General features: G+C 39.6%; 1 protein-coding gene across 5 annotated transcripts in view; it reads left to right on the forward strand.

Annotated features, from left to right (window-relative positions):
• POLA1 (DNA polymerase alpha 1, catalytic subunit) overlaps nucleotides 1-24,222 on the forward strand; it is a 291,007-nt gene that overhangs the window by 103,387 nt on the left and 163,398 nt on the right. For all 5 annotated transcript variants that reach the window (XM_068533580.1, XM_068533581.1, XM_068533577.1 and 2 more), the window contains exons 27-31: nucleotides 12,690-12,722; nucleotides 13,460-13,552; nucleotides 14,776-14,981; nucleotides 16,786-16,918; nucleotides 24,074-24,205. In XM_068533580.1, the coding sequence (XP_068389681.1) occupies nucleotides 12,690-12,722; nucleotides 13,460-13,552; nucleotides 14,776-14,981; nucleotides 16,786-16,918; nucleotides 24,074-24,205 (597 nt within the window). The remainder of the gene's footprint in view (nucleotides 1-12,689; nucleotides 12,723-13,459; nucleotides 13,553-14,775; nucleotides 14,982-16,785; nucleotides 16,919-24,073; nucleotides 24,206-24,222) is intronic.

Genomic DNA, 24,222 nt, shown 5'->3' on the forward strand with positions numbered 1-24,222 from the left:
TGTTTTCGATAAATCCCTAAAGCAGAAGGTATTTTGTTAAGCTATCTAAGCACGAAAAGCAAGTATGTAATGCTGTAGTACCAGCGTTGTGGTTTTTTTCTCCTGCACGATATATTAACTAAGCAGAAAATTTAACAGAACAAAGACAATAAAAGTAATGTTTGTTAGTGGTAGTTTGAGATATTTCAGGAGAGATGAGATGTGAAGAAAAGCAATGCCATATTTAGAAAGCTCCCTCCAACCCAACAGTATCTATTGAAGTAAACTTGATGACAGACTTTTTTCCTCTTCATGAATCATTGTATTCCTATAAAAGCGAAAATTCCTCTTCATCTAAACAAATGGCTTCCACATCTGTTTTCTTAGTTTCTCAAAAGGGTGTCTTCGGCTTGCATTTTTTTTTTTAAAGTGTTTATCTGTTTAAAACGAAATATCGTCAAAAGCAGTTTATCCATCAAAATCCAAGTTGGTCTTCAGCTTCTAAGAATTAGTCAAGAATGATCTGGTGGTGATGGTGGTTGTATAGGGAAAAAAAGAAAACACATTTTGTATTCTGCATAGGTAAGTTCTCCCTAACCATCCTCTTTAAATTTTATTGATTTATATTTAATTTTACATGCTCTTTTGGATTTGGGGGCTGATTGAGTAGGTAACTTTGTCATTGGTAGCACATCCCAATATTTTAATGCTCTGGATTCAGAGTACTGAACATAAGTATTTTCCAAATTAGTAGCAGGAGACTAAGAACTGATCTGTAGTTAGATTTTTTTATTGTTGTTGTCCCGTAGTCAGCTTTCTCCCACCAAGTCACTAAGAGAAACACGCTCAGAACTGGTTTGTAAAACGCTGCTGTATGCCCTTTTCTAAAGTGCTTGTTCAGTTCTCAATCTTGGGTGAGTCTGCGCACCCTCAAGGGTTTTGGTTTTGTCTTTTAAAATCTGTATTCTCTTCTTGTGTGACAGGCCACCATGCCCTTGAGACCATCCTGCCATTGAAAAATAAAGAATGAGAAGCAGCTGAAGTGCTGGCTCATTTGCAGCTGACAGGAATCTGATCTACTGCTTGGATTCTTTTATCTGGGGACCGACATGCCAGTGGTTTGTGGCTCGTCCTAGCCATGCCATCTGCAGTCACAAGGTTTAAGAGGGTGGGAGGAGAGGAGGTTGTCCCCAGGGGAAAGGAAGGTTTTGGGGGGTTTTTTTGTATGCAAAGGTCAGGGAGAAAGGCTGTAGCTCGACACATGGAGTCCTACAGCAGGTCGCAGGCTCCTGGCTCCTTCCCACCCAGTGGAATTTCTGGGCCCTGATGAGGCGCTCTTTCAGGAGGTTCCGCAGGCTCGTCCCGCCGCCGAGCTACAGCTGTCTGTTCTGTCAAAACAGTGGCTAGCTTTGAGGTCAAAGGTCCATGAGAACTCTGAGATATTTGATGTTATCAAATCAGTGACAAAGGCAATTGATTTAATCACTTATGACTTAGTTTCTCTCAAAGGGTGTGGAGAATATTATTTGGAAACGGGGGAACCCTTCCCCCATCACTCCTTTTCTTTTCTTGGCTGACTATGAACCGGAACTGCTAACAAATGGCGTCAATCTTGACATAAGGGAGGAGCCCTCCCCACTCCCAAATGCAGAAGAGAGGCAGGAAAAGGATGGTCATGTTGGAGCAATGGGAGGCTCTTTCCTCATGAAGTGAATTGATTGATGTTCCGTCTTCCTGTTGAGCCCATCGCCGCCTCAAGGAGGGGAGCCTCTGCAGAGGTTTTGCTTGCTGTTTCTTGAGCCAAGGCTGGTAGCTGCTTTGGTTGCTCATGAAAGGCAAGGTGCTCCCCCTTTTTGACCTTGTTCAGAGGCTTAATACAATTATTTGTGTTAGGCGCTAGCCACCTGTTGGGATCGTTCTCGTTAAAGGTCAGCGTGTGGTGCCTCACTGTCTGACTGTGGCAGACTGCATCAGATTTGCCAGTGGCCACTGGTTTGTGTGACACCTGCCAATTGTGACAGAAAGAACGGAGATTTGATAGATGGAAGGGAAAGGAAGGTGTTGGAGGAGGAATGAGGGATCAGGAGACCCACGGAGCACCATTACTGTGGTTGGGGTGCCAGCTTGCCTCGTCTCCGTTTTCTTCTGCTTCCCCATCATGAACTGTGCCGTCTGTTTTGATGGGCTCTGTTATTGTCTGCCCGCTGCCATTGCTTTGATTTATTCGTATATTGCATCTCTGTTGAGCATTGGATTTCTTGCATCTGAAACTTGCCACGTCCCCTCTATTGAGCATCCTTGCTTCCACCTGCCTCCCTGTGGTCTCCACTGAGTTGTCCACAGGCATAGCATATTCATCAGCCACAAAACGCTCTGCCTCTGCTCCCCTTCCCGGATTCCCTATCTCAATGAGTAGCTGCGTCCCCAGTTGTTAAGCCAGGAATGTGGGTATCGTCCTTGACTCCTGTCTCTTCCTCGTGCCCCAAATCCAGCCAGTTGCCCAGTTTTGTAGATGCCACTTCCTAAATACCCGTGACTCACTCTCTCTCTCCAGTGCAATGACTATTATGTTATTCAAGCCTCATTACTTCTTCCTGGACGTTGCCCCTGCCCCCACTCCTCCACATGTATTCTCCACAAGTTTTATAACCAGAGAGACCTCTTTAAACTATCAATCTGATTCTGTCCCTCCTTAAAAGTCCTTACTGTGGCTTATGAGGCCCTTCACAGTTGGGCCTCTTTCCTGCCCTCTCCCAACTTTCCCAAGCATTCTAGCCTCAGCCATACTTTTTATTTTCTTCTTGTTGCAAAAAACAAACAAACAAAAAACTTAAAAAAATTTTTTGAAAGCTTAATTTTCTTCAGTCACCCTTGAGTTTCCCCTCTGTCCTTTGGATCTTCACACTCTTCCCCTGTCCCCCTTATCCTGTTATTCCCTATAGCTCACCTTCCCCTTATTGACAATCTGCTTTCATGAATTTTCTCTAACTCCCACCCCAGAGGCCCCTATTATGTATGCATATATATTTTTTTCAGTTGCCTATTTGGTTCTCTCCACTAGATATTACATGCTCTAGAGGGAAGGGATCATGTCTTATTGACTCACCTTTGTGTTCCTTTTACCTAGCACGTAAGAACAGCTCAGGAAATACTTGTTGATGAGTGAATGATAACTTCTTTTTTGAGGTTCTAAACAAAAAGAAAATAACAGGGCTTCCTAGAATTCATATCAGATTCTTGAGCCTTGGCCAGATTAGGGAGTAGAAATGCAAATGAAGTTCAGAAGTAAAGGGGATTTTTTTTTTCCATAGCAGTGATTAGCCAAATCTTTTATAGCTTATATGTTGATATTTTGTCCTCTCCATATTCTGCATCTCCATCCTAAATGACTTTTCTCAACTTGGTATTTATCTTTCTTTCAAAATTTTCTGAGTTCTTCCCAAAGAAAGCATAGAGGATGATGGGACAGGAGAAAAAGTGTTTGATAAATGGTAACACATTATTTGATTGATCCTTAAATGTAGAGAGACATCCTGGAGGCATGTCTGAGTATGTGTGCAATGCATGTATCTCTGGACAGGTGGACACAATCACATTTCCCCAGAACGAGACCATCTTTCTGAAAGATTTTTCTTTGTAGTGGGAGCCCTCCATATTTTAATCATAGCTAGCTCCTAGAATCTGTTTTCTGAACTTCTAATAAAAAGAGAGTGGGCATGGGACACCATTTTATAAGAAATAGAGTTGCTGTGGGAGGGCATGTAGAAAGTATGGTCATTATAGAACAGAATTTAGTGTTTAGCCTTGGGACTGAGCGAGGGAGTCGTCCCGTCCCCCCCCCGTCCCCCCCAGGTATTGAGCTTAAAAAGCTCTCCCTCCTCTCACCTCCCTCGAGGCAGAGAATAATGAAGAACAGCCCCATGACTATCTTGTCACACACCGATCTTGAGCTTTCTGGAAATCAACAGTGCTTCCATCAAAATGATGACAGCAGGGCCTTGGTCACTCTGCAGCTTGAGGTTGTCCTCCGGACCACCAGCTAGGTCCTCTTCCACGGCTGAGCTTCAGGCCAGGTGCTTAGTAATGACAAGTGGCAACCTGTGAAATCTGACATTTGTAGGGGCCGGGAGCTCAGAGTTTGTTAGTCACATTTTCTCATGACCTCAGTTATAAAGAAAATGTTGCAGATTCTGGAAAATGCTAATGTCCTTTTTAGCCGTAAGTATTATCTTGATTGCCGTGCTTCAGAATTGCCCAACTTCATTATCTTAGCATAGCCAACCTGACGCCTTCTTCTCAAATAGACAATTATGATCAATTAAGCACTTTCAGGCCTTATAGAATACTTAATTTTATTAGTCAATTATTCGTGCTTTGAAAGAGTTAATGGTAGCTACGCAAGCCATTATTAGAAATTAGAATGTCCCAAAATAGAAAGGCTATTTCCTTTGTGTATGGCACTGCAGTGGAAAATGCCAAGCATAGTTTTTACTGAGTTAAAGGGTGAGGGAGGGCGGGGTGGGGGAGAAAGTTACATGTAAATCATTTAGCCATTAACCTAATGGGTGGATTTATAAATCCTATTACTATAAGCCCTTTTCATTTCCACTGAGGCTTGGTGCATGCTTGATCCCACTAATGTAAAATTCATTCCGTCTAAGTGATTACTGAAGTAAGACACTTTGAGTCAATTTTCATCAGGTTGTGCGAAACTTGCCTGAGTGCCGATGTTCACTACAGCGCGGAGATAGTTTGGCCGTGTCTTCATTAGCCCCCCGGATGAGTTATGTGAGGAGTCAATCAGGGAACCAAATCTTGGTGCCTTTTGACATGTCTGTGTTTTTCTGTGAGGGAAATACATTGAAGGGGCCGAAAATACCCAGCTCCAAAGCAAGAGGCAAGACCTTTGGGTGGGGTTTTTCTAGTTTCATGGACATTACGTGAATTCCAGGAAATCAGAAAGCTCTATTTTTATGGCTAATTGGAACATCTTCAGTGATACTTATTCTTAAATGAATAGAAATTTCAAAATTGATGAAATACATGGACCCTTTTCCTAGAAAAATGCATATAGGCACACATTCAAATTTCTCCTTACAGTTTCGGGAATTTTCAGATTTCTTGACCTTAGGTTAATAGCTCCTGCTCTAGTTTCAATCTTGTTGTCTTAGGGATTTTTTTTCTCCCCCTGAGAATTTAATATTTAAGAATATAGGCTCGTACTTGAACTCTTGTGTCTGTGAGTAGATTTGGCTCAAGTTTGCTTTAAAGCCAGCTCTACCAGCTCTCCAGGCTCCTGTGTCAGGTATAATCCCACGTATGGCAATAATGCACATATATGCAAGTGAAACATATAAGACGTGAGTTTCTAGACTGGAAGTTGGAGTGGAGGAGGAATAGAGCATAAGAATGTTGTGAAAGAAAGGTTTCTTTGAAGGTGAAAACAGTGTTTTAAAAGTCAAAATGTAAAGTGGATTTTTAAAAATCCACAAGATGAGTAAATATTTTGGGGCAAGAAATTAGAAGATAAGGGAGAAGTTCACTTTTCATTTCACATATTCAGCGCCGTAGTTTGTGGTTTTTTAAGTTTTTAGATCAAAATTAGGGCCCTGTCAGATTTTAGGGCAGTAATTGAAAGATACTCATAAATATCATTAAATGTGTCTGTTGGGGAGGGGAACCTTTCAGAAAGCTTTGTTTAGTCAACGTGTTTTATATTCCTTACACATGAGCTATCAGAAGGTTAGGTTGTAAATTAAGGATTTAAAACAAAATCAGTTTATCTGGAAACAAGAGTTGTATGGGAGGGGTACGCTGTTCCAGTCAAGTTTATAATTAACGGGCCTTTATCACTGGGGTAGAAATTCATTTCTCGTGAGTGAATATTTGTTTATTTAACATGCATTGTATTTGAAGGTGGGATTAAAACTGATTTACTGTTCATTTCTTGCATGGAAAGAGCTAGCATTTAAATGTGTGCTGTGTGTGGGTTTAATAGCCGCTTTCTGTAACCAGCTTTAGGGTCCTGTCGTTGTGGAGGTGCATTTATCAATCCATGGCTTTGCTTCTTTTCTTCTTCTCACGCTGGACCACTTGGGTTTGCCTCCTTTTACTAGAGCCTAAGAAACAAATATGCATTGAATTACTGCTACGTGCTAGGCATTGTGTTAGGTTTAATGGCAAAGACATGATCTCTGCTTATAATTTGCTTATAGTTTCTTAATCTTACCTTTTCTAATAGAGTTATATGCTGTGCTTTACACAGAATAATTTGGGGGCTACGTTGGACTAGCATTCTCATTAGTATCATTGGATTGGGGAGGCCAGAGAGGCTTTTCTGGTGGTGTGAAGTTCCTTGTAAAATAAAGGAACTTCATGTTTTAGTTGGAGGGGCCATTTATTATGTTTGGAGCTGGTGAAGGTTTGGAGGAGATGGTTGGGATTTAGAATGAATTCTTGTGGGACAGACAATTGAATATGGGCCTGGAGAGAGAAAATGTTGAGTTATCAGTATAATATCACTGATTCTCAGCCAGGGGCAATTATGCTCCTCAGGAATCATTTGGCAATATCTGGAGAAAATTTTGGTCACAACTGAAGAGTGTATGTGTGTGTCTGTGCACACATATGTGTATGCATGCATGCTACTGGCATCTAGTGGGTAGAGGCCAGGGCCAACCTCCCATGACAAAGAATTATCCAGCCTAAATGTCAGTAGTGCTGAGGACGAGAAACACTGGGGTGTGTGTGTGTGTGTGTGTGTGTGTGTGTGTGTGCAGGGGGATCTCAAGACAAGGTGTCAGATGTTTTATATACTGTAAATGTGCCCACGCACTTAAATGAAGTGCATAAAGTTATATGCAGGCAACTCGTGAGACCTTACTAGTTATTTTACGACCACGTGGCCTTCAAAAGCAACCTAGAATATGGCAATATAGTCTTTTAATGATAGTTACCTTTGTTGGATATATTAGTGCCTCCTTTTCATAATCCTAAAGAAATGAATGTGGTACAAAGTCAAAGCAGCCAGATATAAGGAAGAGATATTGCTACTTGTCAAACTTGGAGTCTAGATTTTTAGATCTGGGAGGAATCCCAACCTCTTAATTTTGTAAATGAGGATGCTAAGACCTAGAGAGGGAAACCAACTTGTTTGCAAATCACTTAGCTAGTAATCGGCAGTTTTAAACCAGTACTCAGATTTCAGACCCCTGACTTTTTAATTTTTTTAACTCATATTTGTATAACGTTTTATCTTTGTAAAGCATGTTTTCAGCATACAGTTCTTCTTATTACCACCTAGCTCTGGGAACTAGGTGGTAGTATTATCGCAGTTTTAAAGAAGTTAAAGCTAAGGTTTAAAGGCAGTAGAGAGCCCAGTGTCATGGGAATGGTGGAGACAGAAAGTAGGGTGCTTATTAAATCCATAGCCCTTGCTCCCTGAACATCTTAGAGAGAAGACACACATCTAAGAACACCAGAGAATAGGAAAATAGGAAAAAGGCAATCTAATATAATGAAGATGAAATAAAAGATGTTTGCCAAGCAGGAGAACTGAGTAACACCGAGTCCTGCTTGGAAACTGTTGAAACTGGGAATAGGGAAAGCTTAGATAATGGTTGGATTACCAAATATCATAATATTTATATTTCTTCTACTTTTCTCTTCCCCATCCTTCAAAACCATTCATTTTGCTATCCCTATTATGCTAATGTATTACAAAAAAGTTTCCAGTTTATTTCTAATTTTATGTCATCAGTAACAGAAGAATCCTAAAGCCATTTGAGATTTCACTTGTCATCCTGTTCGTGCGTTATTTGTTTCGAATTTGACCTTACCCAGCATTTTCTTATCTTAGAAGATTCCCATTTTGTTTAGTTTCTGCATCAGATGTCAAAGTGGGTTTCTTGTTAGTAGATATTACTATAATAGGTGTATGCTTTTGGAGTAAGAGCTTGAAATTTTTTTTTTTAACTGTGGGAAGTTGGTGTTTTCTCTCTCATTTAGTATTAATAAGTACTGCTTGGGACTTCCCTGGTGGCGCAGTGGTTAAGAGTTCACCTGCCAATGCAGGGGACACGGGTTCGAGCCCTGGTCTGGGAAGATCCCACATGCCGCGGAGCAACTAAGCCCTTGCGCCACAACTACTGAGCCTGCGCTCTAGAGGCCGCGAGCCACAACTACTGAGCCCGCGTGCCACAGCTACTGAAGCCTGCGCGCCTAGAGCCCGTGTTCTGCAACAAGAGAAGCCACCACAATGAGAAGGCTGAGCACCGCAACAAAGAGTAGCCCCCGCTCGCCGCAACTAGAGAAAGCCCGCGCACAGCAACGAAGACCCAACAGAGCCCCAAAAAAAGGCACTGTTTTAGTCTGTAATACCATCTAAAATCATTTTATAACCTTTGAATGAATGCGTGGCAAGACACTAGTATTCTGTTCTAACAAAAAATAAAGACCCTGGCCTTGTTAGGAGAACCTGTAACCACACACCTCAGTCGTAGCTGGTCTTAGGTGGCTGCTGTTGTTTATCCTGGCGCGACAAACATGCTTTGTGCTTAGTAAACCGCATCGTGGGTGTGTTCCTGAACACATTATTTTCTTTAGGAAGCAATTTTTTGAAATACACTTCACATTTCCTTTTTAGTCCCCACCATCCTTCCCCAGTCTTCAGAGGCTCAGACTGGGGCTAAAACACCTTTCGTGTTATTTTAATGATTGCTCTCCCCACCCCCAGCCCCACTCCTTTCCTGTTTCCCCCTCCTCTTTTCCCCCAACGGCACCGCTCTGCAAAGCCTGCAATGATTGATATGATGGCAGTGCTGTCATTCTTTTTAACCAAAAAAAAAGTCATTTTTGTTCTAGTTATTTTAATAGAGTCCCATTAAAGATGTATTGCTGACTGAAATACCGGCATGAAGGGCTCTCGCTGAGCTGAGCCCAGGAATTAAGAAGTCAGGAAATCGGCTGCTGCATTGCAAGAGCCTTGTGTGACACCGAATCTCCTGATTGGGGAGATCATTACTGCTATTATGACTCGACTTGCGTAGGAATTTTAAATTCCATCTGAATGTCAGTAATAACCCTCTTAGCAAATTATCCTGAATAAAATCACGAAGGCATTTTATATAATAGGTGTTGAATTACTGGATAGATTTGCTAATTAAATACTCTTTGTTCTGCTGCAGTTGACATTACAGGGTAAGATCTTGAACAATTATTCTCAACAGCTGTACTTTGTTAAGGGAAAAATTAACCACAAAGTTTATTTTTTTACACTTGAAGTTGGCAGATTTTTGAAATGTGCTTGAAAAAATTCCATCATCCAATTGGTAATGAGTAGATAAATATGCAGGTGTTGCTGTGAAATCAGATAACTGCAGACTGCCTTATTAATGAATTTAGCAAGCCTTTATAGCCCTGTGTTCTAGCTGATGGCACTTAGAAAATGATTTTCTGTCAGAATGGGTAGCTTTAATATTAGGCTTGTCACTTTGAAGTGAACTTATGAACGGTTATCTTGTAATCACTGTACCTTGTGTCCAGTAGACCTTTCAGGATACCTGTGGCTTTTTATTTTAAATGCATTTCCTTAATGGGGAAAATATCTGTAATGTATAAGTTTTTGATTGTTGGCTTCCAGAACATTCATGTGGTATGGGCCTTTTAACAAGGCAGTGAGACATAATGAAAAGAAAATGAGACATAAGGTCCAGCTTCCAGATCAAGCTGTTGATTAGCTCTGTTACTTTGGGCAAAATCGTAGAGCCTAGTTTTCCTCATCTGTAAAATGGGGTTTATAATACCGCCTACTCCTCAGGATTATTCATTCAGCATTCTACAAATATTCATTAATAGCTCCCATGTACCAGGGCCTCTGCTAGATAATAAGAGTTTGGTAACCCACAGGAAATATGGTGGTTAAAAGTATTGTCAGAAATTGGTACAACCTCTTTGGAGACCTGTTTGGCTATATTTATCAAAAATGTAAAAACACACAACCTTTGATGCAATAAGCCCTCTTGTAGGAGTTTATCTCGTTACTGGCAGATTGGCAAATTACGTGTATATAAGGATTATTTATTAAAGTGTGTTTATGAAGGTAAGGATTAGGAACCACCTACGTTCATTGATAGAGCACTAGTTAAATCATGCTTGGGTCATACAGTGGAATACTATGTAGTTGTTAAAAAAGAATAAGGCAGCTCTTTATGTGTGGGCATGGAATAATCTCTAAAATAAAGTGTTACGTGAAAAAAAGCAGTTGCGGTATGTATAGTCTTTATAGTTTGCTTAGTTTTCTATCATTTTTGCAAAGCATCCACTGAGAGGTTTCTGCCACCAAAGGGGAACTCATTTTAGTAGCAGCCCTCAGATTGTGTGTGGAAATGGTTGTGAGTTGGTGGAAGGACAGCATGAGGGTGGGTGATGGATCTGAAAGGTGAACGTTGCCACTTCATGTTGGAGGTGCACTCAGGGATGACATAGTAGGTTTGGTTCACAGTGCAAAAGGAGAGCAGAATAAATCCGTTAGTGCATATGTGAAATTGGAGTCAAAGGTTGACAGATTGCTCCTGAGGTGGTGTACTTAGCAGGGAATGCTTACCTTGTGGGGTTGTCCGTTGTGATGAGGAAAGCCATGCCTAGCAAGGTGGAAGGGGCAGAAGGTGAAGAGAACTCGTGATAAGTAGTTTTGTCCTCACTATGATTAACTTGACTTGGGCTGATCTCATTATTGCCCTTTTCCCAAAGGAATTGTCAGGTATTCTCCCACAGTGCATTTCCCTGTAATTTGTATGTTAAGAAATGAAGATGAAGTGGAGGAGAGTGAATGTTTTTTATGAGTTAACTGGATTTTAGTGTCTAGTAGAAGAGTGATTGGGATTACTACGAGACCTATCAGTCAACTAGCCAACAGCTTTTCAAGTGCCTGTTAGATGTGAAGCGCAAACATGTGCTCTGACCTCCAGGAGCTTGTGGTCTAGTTGGGTAGGGGACAAACTGTCAGCTAAAAACTGTTTCCAGGGACTTCCCTGGCAGTCCAGTGGTTGGGACTCCGCCTTCCAGTGCAGGGGTGCAGGTTCAATCCCTGGTTGGGGAGCTAAGATCCCACATGCCTTGCGGCCAAAAGGCCAAAACATAAAGCAGAAGCAATATTGTAACGAATTCAATAAAGACTTAAAAAAAAATGGTCCACGTCAAAAAAAAAAATCTTTAAAAAAAAAACCTGTTTCTAGAATGGGATTACCATGATTATCTTAGTCCAGTGGTCCTTAACCCTGCCTGCAACATAAGAATAATCTTGAGAGCTGTTTAAAAAAAATTGCTGGGGCCAGCTCTTGGCATTTTTTTAGAAGATCCCCGGGTGATTCCACTGTACAGCCACTATTGAAACCATTGGTTAGCCTGATCAGTAGTCACCACCCCCAGGGCAGGAGAAGGTCTTCCTTTCCCAAGAACATAGGACACTGAACTCGTGCACAACATTGGGAGACAGTACTACAGAGGAGGCAGGCAATGGAAATGGAACGTAAGGGGTGGATATAAAAGATACTCTAAGGCCAGGATTTACAGGGATCTGTAATATAAAGGACAAGAAGGACAGAAACAACACCATGAGGTTTGAGCTTAGTTGACAAGAAAGACTCTTGGAGGTAGGAAAAAGAAATATAAATGAAGTAAATCTTCTATCTGGGTCATTGGAATAGTGACTTCTGGCTTAGATTGATGCTTTGAAAGATGGATGCTTGTCTAGAAGCAATAGCGTGCAGTGACTCAGGCCCCACGCTCTGGAGTCAGAGCGCCTGGATTCGTATCTTTGCTCTGTCACTTACTAGGAGAAATGAATTCTCTTCTCTTTGTTTTTTGCATCTAACAAATAAGGGTATTAATAGTGGCTGTCTTGGGGCCCTTAGAGAATGAAATGAAGAAATGCATGAGATGCTCATAGCAGAGCATCTTGCCCATATATTTTACACATACACACATGTACTGAGTGCTGAGGATGTTGTATTACTCCTTTGAAGAGGCCTTCATTTGTAAAATATGTTTTACTTCTGATCTAGTCCAAGATAATTTATGTCTGTTTTTATTTACCAACTACATTATAACCTGTATGCCTCTAGTCTTACAGCTGCATAGGCCTGGGGACAGACCTATCTACAGATACTATCTACTATATATGTTTGTCTTTATTTACTGAATGTTTATTGAGCCCCACTTTGCACTGGGCACTGTACTAGCTCCAGGGATATATAGTAAAGATCTACATATTTTTTTTAAACTTTTTAAATTAAGATCCTGAATACCGTAAGAATTGCTAGATTTGAAATGCTTGGTCAAGCTTTTGTTTAGCCATGTAGTTCTATTTAAATATTGATAGCAAAAATAGTTTGCCTTTATGCCATATTATAACAGCATATTTTATTCATATTTATTAAAGATAGATCTTTACGTAGATCTGCTTACATAGATCTTACATAGATCTTTACAGCAAATCTGCTCACATATCTCTGCCTGAGAGTCAGTGTGGAGGCAAACTGATTTTTAGACTACGTTGATGATGTTGTTTTGAGGGTTGTAGTTAGAAAACCATCAAGAGCTTTAAAAATATATGGGAATGCCAAATCATTGGGTTACCTATCTCTGTCAGCATATGTTTAGGTTTTTGTAATTATATAATGCATTAATCTTGACTTTTTTATTTCATTTAGATTTTGATGCATACGAAAGAGATGGTACAGAAGGTAATGCTGAGCATTTTCATCATACAGTGATTCTTAGATATCATACCTGGTGACGTTTTTGTATTCAAGGAAAATTGTAACCCAGACTGGAAATGGCTTCTTAGGATGCCTAGTTTATGTTTATAATCCCTCCTAATGGATTATAGCCTTTTTCTTTTACTAACACTGATATGATCTAGCCACTGCTTGAAGCCTATATGTGAGTGTTTCTAGCAAATTAGTAACAGTGCTAATTAGAGCTTACTTCCAGGCCTTTATACTGTATGTGCTCTAGTGTTGTTTGTTATGATTGATTTTTTTGACACTTCATATTCTACTAAATACTGTTTGAAACTGTTAAGAATTTAATATGGATTTGTGCCCCTGAATTGAAAAAACCCATTTTGTTTCTGCTTCATAAATTGCCAGGACCACTAAGCATGTGGGACAGTGGGTAAATATAGACCCCCGTTTCCTAGTCTCTTATCTTTTTGAAACTAGATACTTCCCCTGCCACTCCACTCTCTGTTGTAAGAAAATTAGGGAGATTTTCTTAATGTGGCAGTGCTTGCCTTTCTGGTTCATTGGGGCTTAGTCTTTGATTGTGCAGTGACAATATGGGTAAGAAGAAACGTAAACTCTTGAAAAATCATCCGGAACCTGTAGTTTCTATAGTATGGAAAATCTTGAGTTTCACTGGGTACGTGATGGTCACAGTGTTTTTGTTGTTAACTTTTATAATACTTGCTTTTCATTAGATGAATCTTGAAGTTATTTATGGAGATACAGATTCAATTATGATCAACACCAATAGCACCAATCTGGAAGAAGTGTTTAAATTGGGAAACAAGGTGAGATAATTTTATAAAATTATCTGTTTTAACCTGCTTTTGTGGATTCTGTTTCTAACATGGAACTTCATAAATTCCAGTTTCTGTACATCTGTGTCCTTCTGAAAATAATAATAAACTTAGTGCCTTCGATTCTTCATCCTCTGTTATATTTCTTAACCTCCAGCTGTTTGTTTTGAGGGCAAAATTCAAAGGAAATTGGTTTTTCCTTAAGTGATGGATATGTTATACCTTTGAAAACAGTCTAAGTTTGGTAAGTGTAAGATGTGACCACATTAGTACCTGTCACATTGTCATTCATAAGGAGAATTATGTCTCTAGTAGTATTGAGATGCATTTTATACAGTGATAGATATGGATAAGTACCTACCAACATATATACATATATCTATAATTTTTACAGGAGTACTTAAAATATATTCGGAAAGTCAAAGGGACATTTAAAAGTAATCATTTGTAGCCTCCTAATTGCAGTTCACAATTAGCAAGTGCTTTTTGAGCACTTGCTATGTTAAGATATTGTCCCAATAAACTAAAACTAAGGTACCATCTTACAAGCTAACAGCTTCCTGCCCTTCCCCCCTAAAATGCGTGAAATTTGAACTGTAGTCTTTACTTAAGAGCAAGCTTGGCATATTGTACTCATTGGACCTTGAAAAGTTGTGCATTTTCCCTAGAGGTGATGGTCTGTGCCATGACCCTATCAATAAAGAGCAGGTGGCTGTTTCATTTATTTGTTCAGCAGGTAGTTATTTGCTTAAAGTCAAGGTGCTATGGGAGGTACAGGGAGATCTTAGACATTATTTTAATAGTCAAAGTTTTACTGGCCATGTATCTAGTTGTTGGACTATCTAATCTCTAATTCGGTAGTTTGAAGGTAAGTACTTATGCATTTAGTTTTTAGATTCGAAACAGAGTATTTCATAATTTTCATAAATTTCCTGGGGCTGACACTGCCAATTTTGTCCTTTGGTTGAGTGGGATGATATAGTTATATTATTATCTCTTTGTTTATCTTTTTATCAGTTTTTGTCCCTGTGCTTTTTCAAAGTTCTTGCATCATACCAAACATAATATCGTGTTCTATATAACCTGAATAAATGCCTTCTAGTCTTATGTGACTTCTAGTTTTGTTTAGATGAACTCTTGGGAATTTGCGGCATGTTCATCTTCTCCCTATTAGATGTTTGAGAAGCTAGCATTAATGGTTGAAATTTTCACAGGTGAAAAGTGAAGTGAATAAGTTGTACAAACTACTTGAAATAGACATTGATGGTATTTTCAAGTCCCTGCTACTGCTGAAGAAAAAGAAGTACGCTGCTCTGGTTGTTGAGCCAACATCGGATGGGAATTACGTCACCAAACAGGAGGTGAAAGGATTAGATATAGTTAGAAGAGATTGGTGTGATCTTGCTAAAGACACTGGAAAGTGAGTTCAGTTTTCATTTTTGCTTTTGTTGTTTGTTTTTTAAAAAATTGAAGCATTAACGGTGTGGAGAACACTTTGATTCTGCCAAGCACAAGGACATGACTTCTTTTTTGTTATTGTTATCATTGCATATTAACAGTTCTTACTGATATGGAGTAGAATTTTACAGATGGGTTAAAACTTAGAAAAAGCCAAACTCGCTCAGTAAGAAATGCTTGCTGTAAGATGCATCTTACGAGTTTTAACTCATGGTGAGGGTAAGCCTTCACATTTTAGATGCTTACAGAGTTGGGTTCATCGATGTTGGCTTGTTTTTGTTTTGTTTTGCTTTACTGTTTCTTTCAGAATGTGCAGTGTGTTGTGCTCCTGAATGTTCCTAGCGCCTCCTTAGGGCCATAATTGTTAAGGTGTCCCCGTGTTGTGGCTTAAAATGTTCTGGGATTAAAAGTGGGCCATGGAGTGAGACTTTGTTCCCGCCCATATCATTTGTGTGTAAAGATTCTTACTAATCTCAGGTGAATTTAAGAGCTAGTTCTCAAATACTGTATGTACCTCAGAAATAATAAATGTCATGACTGACCCCTTAGTTTTACATCTGGGACTGAAGGTTGTGATAATAAGACCTATTTGTTTGTTTTTAGGGTCACATTAATTTATAAAGCACCCATTTTAAAAAGACGAATCCTCAGGTACTTTATGTACCATCTTTCCAGATAATTCCTGTTTTGTGAACCTGAACAGTTGTGAAAATAGAAGGACTTTTTTCTTTAAAGTGAAACGTTAAGTTAATTTTAGTATTGCTGAATGTCAGCATTTTTTACTTGTTTTCCAGTCTTCCTCTTGCTTTCAAGTTGGGAGATTGAGCATTTGTTGCTTCTGCAAAACTTGATCATCTGAGTATGGGTCACTGTTAGCCTTTTATGAAATATAGTTTGAAATGCTTCATTGCCCCCAAATGTACTCAAAGATGAAACTACTTTGTATAGACTGTCAATTAGAGTGTTCTCTTCAGCTTTGTGTTTTCTAAGAAAAGATGCATCATAATAGAAGTAAATTTCTCTGAGTTAGAAACGTATTAGTAATTAAAGCTATACAAATGTTTTTGTCAGGGTTCTTTTTCTGACAAATTATAATGCAGCTGTCAAACCCTCGCTCTGCATTTTCTCAGAAATGGATAAAATATTGGCTTCCTTACTCCTTTTCTTTTTCGTTTTTTCTCTTTTTTTTGGATCTGGTAGAATAACATGAAGTTTTTGAGGCATAGCAATACGGTTAGAGAACACTGAAAAATATTATAAAGCTGAAGAAAGAAAAGTTTGGAATCTTTGAGTTTTAAAAAATTTGCATAAAGAACTTTATATTCCTACTTTCCTAGCTTGTAGTCATCTCGGGCAGAGATAATATCTTGGTGCCTTATGAGGAAAGTGAAATATTTGTCTTCTCAAATTTCTCCTAAGAGTAGAACACAATTGCTTGTGAATTTTTGTAATTGCATAAAAATACGATGGAACTCATACCGCTCTCTGTACACGCGCAACGGAAAGCCTTAGCTGCCACGTTAGAAAAAAAGGGGGGGGGGTGCTGGTCTGTGTGTTTAAGGGCAAACCTGATGTTCCAAGGTTGGTAAACCTTTGACAGAGTTAATGTTAGAAAACACATAGTAACGGGCTTTTGCACATTAACTGTCATGTTAGCTTTTAGTATGGCTCTTGCCCACATGTTAGTCTAATGGCATTTATCTTCCTTTCTCTCCTTTATTAATAAAGTATGATACTAAAAAATCAACCCCTCTCTTTTTTTGCAGCTTTGTCATTGGCCAGATTCTTTCGGATCAAAGCCGGGACACTATAGTGGAAAACATTCAGAAGAGGTTAATAGAAATTGGAGAAAATGTGCTAAATGGCAGTGTCCCAGTGAGCCAGTTTGAAATTAACAAGGTAAATGTAGCATTTATTGCTGAATCCAGCTGCTGCCATGTGTTTTTCTCCTCCTTCAGATAGTTGAAAAACCACCTCATCCTTGCAATTGAAATAAATTCTAGCTAGTGATGAAAGCTGCTTAACGACTATCTCACAGACTGCGCATTAGCATACCACTCTTCCTCGCCCAGCCACTGGCATTACCCTGTCTGCCGTTGAGGCCTTCTCTCTCCGTTCCTCACGGAAGCCTCGTGTCCAGAGGTTCTATGGAGTGATGTAGTTGATGTTTCAGGGACTTGGGAGTATTGCCTTCTTCATAGTCGTCCTAAGTTACAGTTGTTTGGGGGGCAGGCCTGTAAGCTTAGACAGAGAGCGTGTGTTTGTGTAACTTTACAGAAGGTGATCCTTAGGGGTACTTATAATCAGAAGGCGTTTTTAGACGTTGTTATTTAGAATTAAGGTGGTGCCAGCACTTTCTGTATATTCAAAGCACTTGTGCTTTTTTTTTTTTTTTAACTGTATAGTTTCTCTTTATGGATAGTCTTAGTTGTTGAAAATAGGGAATATTTTTTCTTACCTAATTTGAAAAAGAAAATCTTGGTTTCCCAAGGTGCTGTGTAGTAGAAGATGTTAGGTTATAGGTTTCTTTTTTTCCATTTAAACAGAGTATCTTTACATATTCCGAAGGTAATTTTGCAAATACCATTTCACCCGTTTTGTGCTACATAAATTTTGTCAAAACTCATACTAAAAAGAATTTTAATGAAACAATCTAATGATGGCATTAAATGGAAGTTTTAGAAGTAAAACTCGTTCTTAATACCCCTATGCTAAAGTAATGCTAGTCATTTTTGCACATTACCTTACTCTTTAAAACAGTTTTACATGGTAGCAAATACAATGTATATTATTTTGAGATTTGTTTTCACTTAGCATATACAGATTTTCCCACATTTCTGTATTAACCTTAAAAATCCTTATGTTAATCTTATATTTCACTGCTACATCTTTAATTAAAATTTTTGCTTGATGATTACATTATTTATTTTTGCTATTGTTAATAACTGTATTGAACATCTTGTTCATATGTCTTTTTTAAAAATTACTATATGATCCTTTCTTTTTAAAACACATTTATTTATTTATTTACTTTTGGCTGTATTGGGTCTTCATTGCTGCGTGCGGGCTTTCTCTAGTTGTGGCAAGCAGGGGCTACTCTTCATTGCGGTGCGCGGACTTCTCATTGCGGTAGCTTCTCTTGTTGTGGAGCGTGGGCTCTAGGTGCGCAGGCTTCAGTAGTTGTGGCTCGTGGGCTCTAGAGCGCAGGCTCAGTAGTTGTGGGGCACGGGCTTAGTTGCTCCGCGGCACGTGGGATCCTCCCGGAGCAGGGCTCGAACCCGTGTCCCCTGCATTGGCAGGCGGATTTTTAACCACTGTGCCACCAGGGAAGTCCCCATTTGTCTTTTTGCTTTTGGATGAATTACTTTCTTTGTTTAGATTCCTTGAAGTAAAATATTTGAGTCAAAAGATTTGAGTATCTCTGTGGCTTTTGTCAAATTGCTTTGTAAAAGAGTGATACTAATTGCTAATAACAAAATGTGTGCACCAGTTTCACCACAGATTTCCTTGTACTATAGAAGTGACATTTCATTGGTGATAATATCATTGGTGATATTTAAGTAAAACATTGCTACCATAAATGGATACGAAACAGTATTTTACCGCTGGATTTAATTTGCATTTCTTTGATTCCTAGAGAGAAAGAATATTTTCTACGCGTATCCTTACAATTTGTTTTTATTCTTAGTTAAGTCATTTGTTTCCTACTCCTTAACCGCGATGTTTTTAATGTCACAAAAGAAGACATTCATTTATACATGAAAAGTACAAAAACTTAGAAGTAAGTAATATAAGAGGACGTGTGCCTTGACACTAGCTCTTCACTTTACGTGATGCAGTGCATGCCTATTGGCATGGAATCACTTGGGACATTGGAAAGTGGTTTCCTTTCAGATTTTGTTTTGTCTGTTTCTCAAAAATTTGCATAAGTAAGAATTACTATTTCAGTCTTGCTTTGATCAATTTTTGCATCAGTTCTGCAGATTGAATCCCTGACACTGTCTGCCTTCTTAGAAATGTGAGTCCTCTGTTGCACGGGGTTCCAGGCATGAATTTGGAAGGCTGAGTCCAAACATGACCACATTATTGGCAAAAGAACACTGAGCACGTGTCCTCTAAGGTAGCGGGCCCAGTCCGTCATCTTCTCCTGTGGGTGATGGCACAGTGTTACTAGTGTACAGAGAAACCTAGCCACATAGACACACTGGCCATCTCTGAGTTCTCAGGAACATTGTGCAGTCTTGCTATTTTGAAGTTTTTATTATCGAAAATTTAAATCTTATACAAGGGATTTCCCTGGTGGCACAGTGGTGAAGGATCCGCCTGCCAATGCAGGGGGCACAGGTTTGATCCCTGGTCTGGGAAGATCCCACATGCTGAGGAGCAGCTGAGCCCGCGTGCCACAACTACTGAGGCCCATGCACCTAGAGCCCGTGCTCCGCAACAAGAGAAGCCACCACAACGAGAAGCCTGCACACCACGACGAAGAGTAGCCCCCGCTTGCTGCAACTAGAGAAAGCCCGCGCACAGCAGTGAAGACCCAACACAGCCAAAAATAAAACAATAAATAAATAAATATTTTTTTTAAAAAAACTTAAACAAAGGTAAAGAGAAGAACATCACGAACCCCCGTGTAGCCATCACTCAGCTTCGATAGTTATCAACTTACAGTGACATTTATTATTACTAACAATACTAGTTAATAATTAGTGTGATTCGGGATGTGCGTATATTTTCATGTGGCAGAACTGAAACCGACTGTCTTTGTATTCTCCATTTCACTTGGCATAGTAGCTGGCAAATAATAGTTGTTCAGTGAGCATTAAAAGAATTCCTTTGCCTGTTTAATCATCCATTCATCAAACATGGAGTACGTCTTATGTGCACAGTGCTAGATTCTGGGATATAAAGTAGAATAAGCAAAACCTGGTTGGTATTTTCAAGATGTTAATGGTCTAGCAAAGATATTTACTGTCACATGCTCTTATACTTTTTTAAGTAAAGAAGAAGAATTTCTTCAGTGTCAATGAAAGTAGAGTCAATTCTGATGAAAGAGCTCTCTATATCATAGTTATTCCTGTGTCAGTTTACATTAAGCTTTTTATATATCAAGAGTGACTGTCTTGGGCTTCCCTGGTGGCACAGTGGTTGAGAATCCGCCTGCCAATGCAGGGGACACGGGTTCGAGCCCTGGTCTGGGAAGATCCCACATGCCGCGGAGCAACTGGGCCCGTGAGCCACAACTACTGAGCCCGCGCATCTGGAGCCTGTGCTCCGCAACAAGAGAGGCCGCGACAGTGAGAGGCCCGCACACCGCGATGAACAGTGGCCCCCGCACCGCGATGAAGAGTGGCCCCCGCTTGCCACAACTAGAGAAAGCCCTCGCACAGAAATGAAGACCCAACACAGCCACAAATAAATTAATTAATTAATTAAAAAAATATATATATATATACCTTTAAAAAAAAAAAGAGTGACTGTCTTAATTAACATTTGTCTGAATACCTGTACTGTTTAAAACTTGTGAGTAAATCAGTATTTACATTTTGTCACTTGCAAAGGAGAGTGGGGTCGAAGAGTCCATGTATGTGACTGGTTGTGGATGGTCTTATGATAAGATATAGATTAGGTTAGATTAGATTAGATTGATTTTGTGGGTATTGGTGGGCTTGAAAATGGGAGGTTAGCATAGGGTGGAGGGGTGAAGTGGTGAGAGTTACCTTTGTGGAGATTTAAGCCCTTGTTGCCAAAAGCAACTGAAAAACACTGTGTGTGATTTTTCTGAACTGCCGCAATTTTAGCTTAAATATGTTTCATAAAGTAACACAAAATACTTCACAGCTGATTTGTATAGCCCTGGCTAACTTGAGCCTAAACCACCAGGAAGCATGTTTTGAAAAATCAAGCCTTCTGAAACTAGACTGTAAAATCCCCAAATAGTCCCAATCTAATAATTGGAAAGTATGTCAGATGAAATTCAGAATTTCTTAACATTGCACTGAAGTATAGTCAATTGAAGAAGATAACGGTTTTCTTAAGTAGAGTTATATTGATTAAAATTTCTATGCAGTATTACCCGTCCAAGTCAATCAAGACTTCGCATAATGCAGGTTTGAGAAGATTTAAATACTTAGAGAGGCTTCTAGGCACTCTCCTACACTGAGTGTATGATTTAGAAAGTGTACAGCACGGGGCGGGGGGATGTGCAGCCATGTTTGAGGACCTGCTTTATTCTACTACAGTAGTTCTCAAATTTCCTGATCTCAGGACATTTTCACACTCTTAAAATAGTCGGGGACTGCAAGAGCTTTTGTTTATGTAGCTTATGTTGATATTTACTGTTAGAAATTAAAACTGAGAAGTTTTAAAAGCATTTATTCGTTTATTTAAAAATATCAGTAAACCCATTATATGTTTACAAAAATAAAATTTTTTTTAAATTAATTAATTTATTTTTGGCTGTGTTGGGTCTTCGTTGTTGCGCGCGAGCTTTCTCTAGTTGCGGTGAGTGGGGGCTACTCTTCGTTGCGGTGCTTGGGCCTCTCATTGCGGTGGCTTCTCGTTGCGGAGCACAGGCTCTAGGCACGTGGGCTTCAGTAGTTGTGGTTCGTGGGCTCAGTAGTTGCGGCTCGCGGGCTCTAGGCACACAGGCTTCAGTAGTTGTGGCACGCGGGCTCAGTAGTTGTGGCTCGCGGGCTCTAGAGCACAGGCTCAGTAGTTGTGGCGCACGGGCTTAGTTGCTCCACGGCATGTGGGATCTTCCCGGACCAGGGCTTGAACCCGTGTCCCGTGCATTGGCAGGTGGATTCTTAACCACTGTGCCACCAGGGAAGTCCCACAAAAATAAAATTTTTTCATGAAAAATAACTATATATTTCAAAACAAAGAAAAATTAGCCAGAGGAATGGTGTTATTTTGCAATTTTGCAAATCTTGTTAACGTCTCGTTTAGTAGAAGACATCTGCGTTCTTATATCTGCTTGTGCATCCAATCTGTTGTGATGTGTGGTGTTGGTTGAAGCATAGGAAGAAAGTCAAGTTTCACACAAATATGTAGTTGGAAAAAGGAGAAGTATTTCAGTAATTTTTAAAGATAGTTGTGTGTATTCTTCTTTGATTCTACACCAGTACTCTATAAGTGGTATTGTCTTCAAGGTTATTTGTATTGTGGAAATAGGAAACCATATCAATGAACTTTTCATACTCTTACATTAAAATCTTTTCATCTGTGCAGTGCTTTGAATGGATCTTTTACCCATGTGTGATGTTACGCAGTTGTAACTTATTAAATGTTGGTTCCCTGAGTTTTACAGATCTTCCAAAATATTGATACATTTCATTGTATATTAACAAAAACCACATTTTAAAATATTCCTACTCATCAGAAGAGTCTTTAAGTATTGGAAAGCTGTCAAGCTCACAGGAGTGGAAACAGAATTTCCAAAATTCTGATTTGTGCTAGATAGCTTCAGTATTATCATAGGCAATATATACTGTCAGGTGTTTTCCTTGAAGTAGCAGGCTCGCTTGGTTCTTTTTGAGTGATTGTCTGCCAGGTACTCAAGTTAGACTAACAGTAGTTGGCCTGCCATTCTTTCAAATAAAAATTGGGTTGAGAAAGGCAGCTAGTTTAGCTTGCAACTCAAATAGTTGCACAAATGCATTTCCTCGAGCATCCTTCGTTCTTGAGTATACTGTAGATGTGCCTTGTGCATACTTCCCATTTTGTCACACAAAATATTAGCTTTCTACTCAAGGGTCAAGAACTTAAAAAAACTGTGAGTGTGTCATGGTGACGAATACAATGAGTATTAGCGCAGTTTGGTGCTGCTGTCCAGGTTCATGTTTATAAGGCATCAGCACCTTTACTGACCTTTGTTTCTGTATCACCAGTGCAGATAGTATTATTAGGAAAATAGCTTTGACTTCTCCACCCCCTGAAAGGGTGTTGCTAACCCCCAGGGGTCTGCAGACCACACTTAGGTGATCTAGACATGGAGCACCCTATTCCCTGTCCTTCCACTTGTCTTTTGAAACCCACCCCTTCCCTTTGTGCATATTAAGTTCCAGTCCAGTAGACTGTATTTTTTTTTCTCACCTCTTGATTTTAAGTTTTGCTTTTTCCCTCTGCTTGAATGTTCTTGCCCCGTCATCTTTTCTTAAAATCTATTTTTTTCCTTCATGTGCCAGTTCGTTTTTTTCTTCCATGATTTCTGCTCTCAAATGGTAGCCATCTTTCCCTTTCTAAACTCTCCGTAACACTTAGTTTACCACTCCCTTCTGGCACATGTAGCTTATTTTAGAGAGTTTTTTTGTGGAATGGGGAATCGTCTGCTAATGGCAGGTGACTTAGGACCAGTGACTGTCTCATTCATCTTGCAGTACTTTCCAGTGCTTGAACTTAGTGAATTATTGCAGAGTGAGCGAAATAATTTCTTCTGCAAACATTTGGTTGCTACTACACACCAAGAATCGTTCTGAGCCCTCTGAATGCAGCTGTGGGCAAGGCTGACGTGTTCCTGCTCTCGTGGGGCTTACTTTCTGTTAAAAACTCAGTCACCCTGCCTTTGGAGAGCTTAAATTGACAGTGTGAGTAAATCCAGTGATTTCTGGTGCCTTAGGGATTTATTTAGGCTCGAGAAGTCTTTGAGAAACAGATCATTAAGTCAGAGTAACCATTATCCATCCGTCTTAACTAATCAGTTAATTCAGTGAGAGAATTGCAGACATTAGGAGGAACTCTAAGGCTGCGTAGAAGACTGAATTCACAGTCTTAATCTTTATATCCAAGTATTCTGTGCCATGGCCCAGAAACTCATGTTTCTTTTTTTTCAGGGTTATATCTGGTCATATTAGTTACTAAATGAAGGAGAGAGGAGCCTTGAGGATAGAATGTCTGAAGATCCTGTGGCAGTGTTTTCTACATACAGCTTCTGTCATTTTTATGTTTATGTGGCTGGTGTGATTCTAGCAGAGATATGTTTAGTGTTTATCTGTGTGAGAAAGGTTTCATTTTAAAGTTTGGGGCTTTTCGTTCCCTCTTTTTCTCTTTTAGGCGTTGACAAAGGATCCTCAGGATTACCCTGATAAAAAAAGCCTACCTCATGTACATGTTGCCCTCTGGATAAATTCTCAAGGAGGCAGAAAGGTGAAAGCTGGAGATACTGTGTCGTATGTCATCTGTCAGGTAAAACTGTCATAATA

The sequence above is a fragment of the Eschrichtius robustus genome, chromosome X, assembly GCF_028021215.1.
Source record: "Eschrichtius robustus isolate mEscRob2 chromosome X, mEscRob2.pri, whole genome shotgun sequence".
NCBI classification, from domain to species: Eukaryota; Metazoa; Chordata; class Mammalia; order Artiodactyla; family Eschrichtiidae; genus Eschrichtius; species Eschrichtius robustus.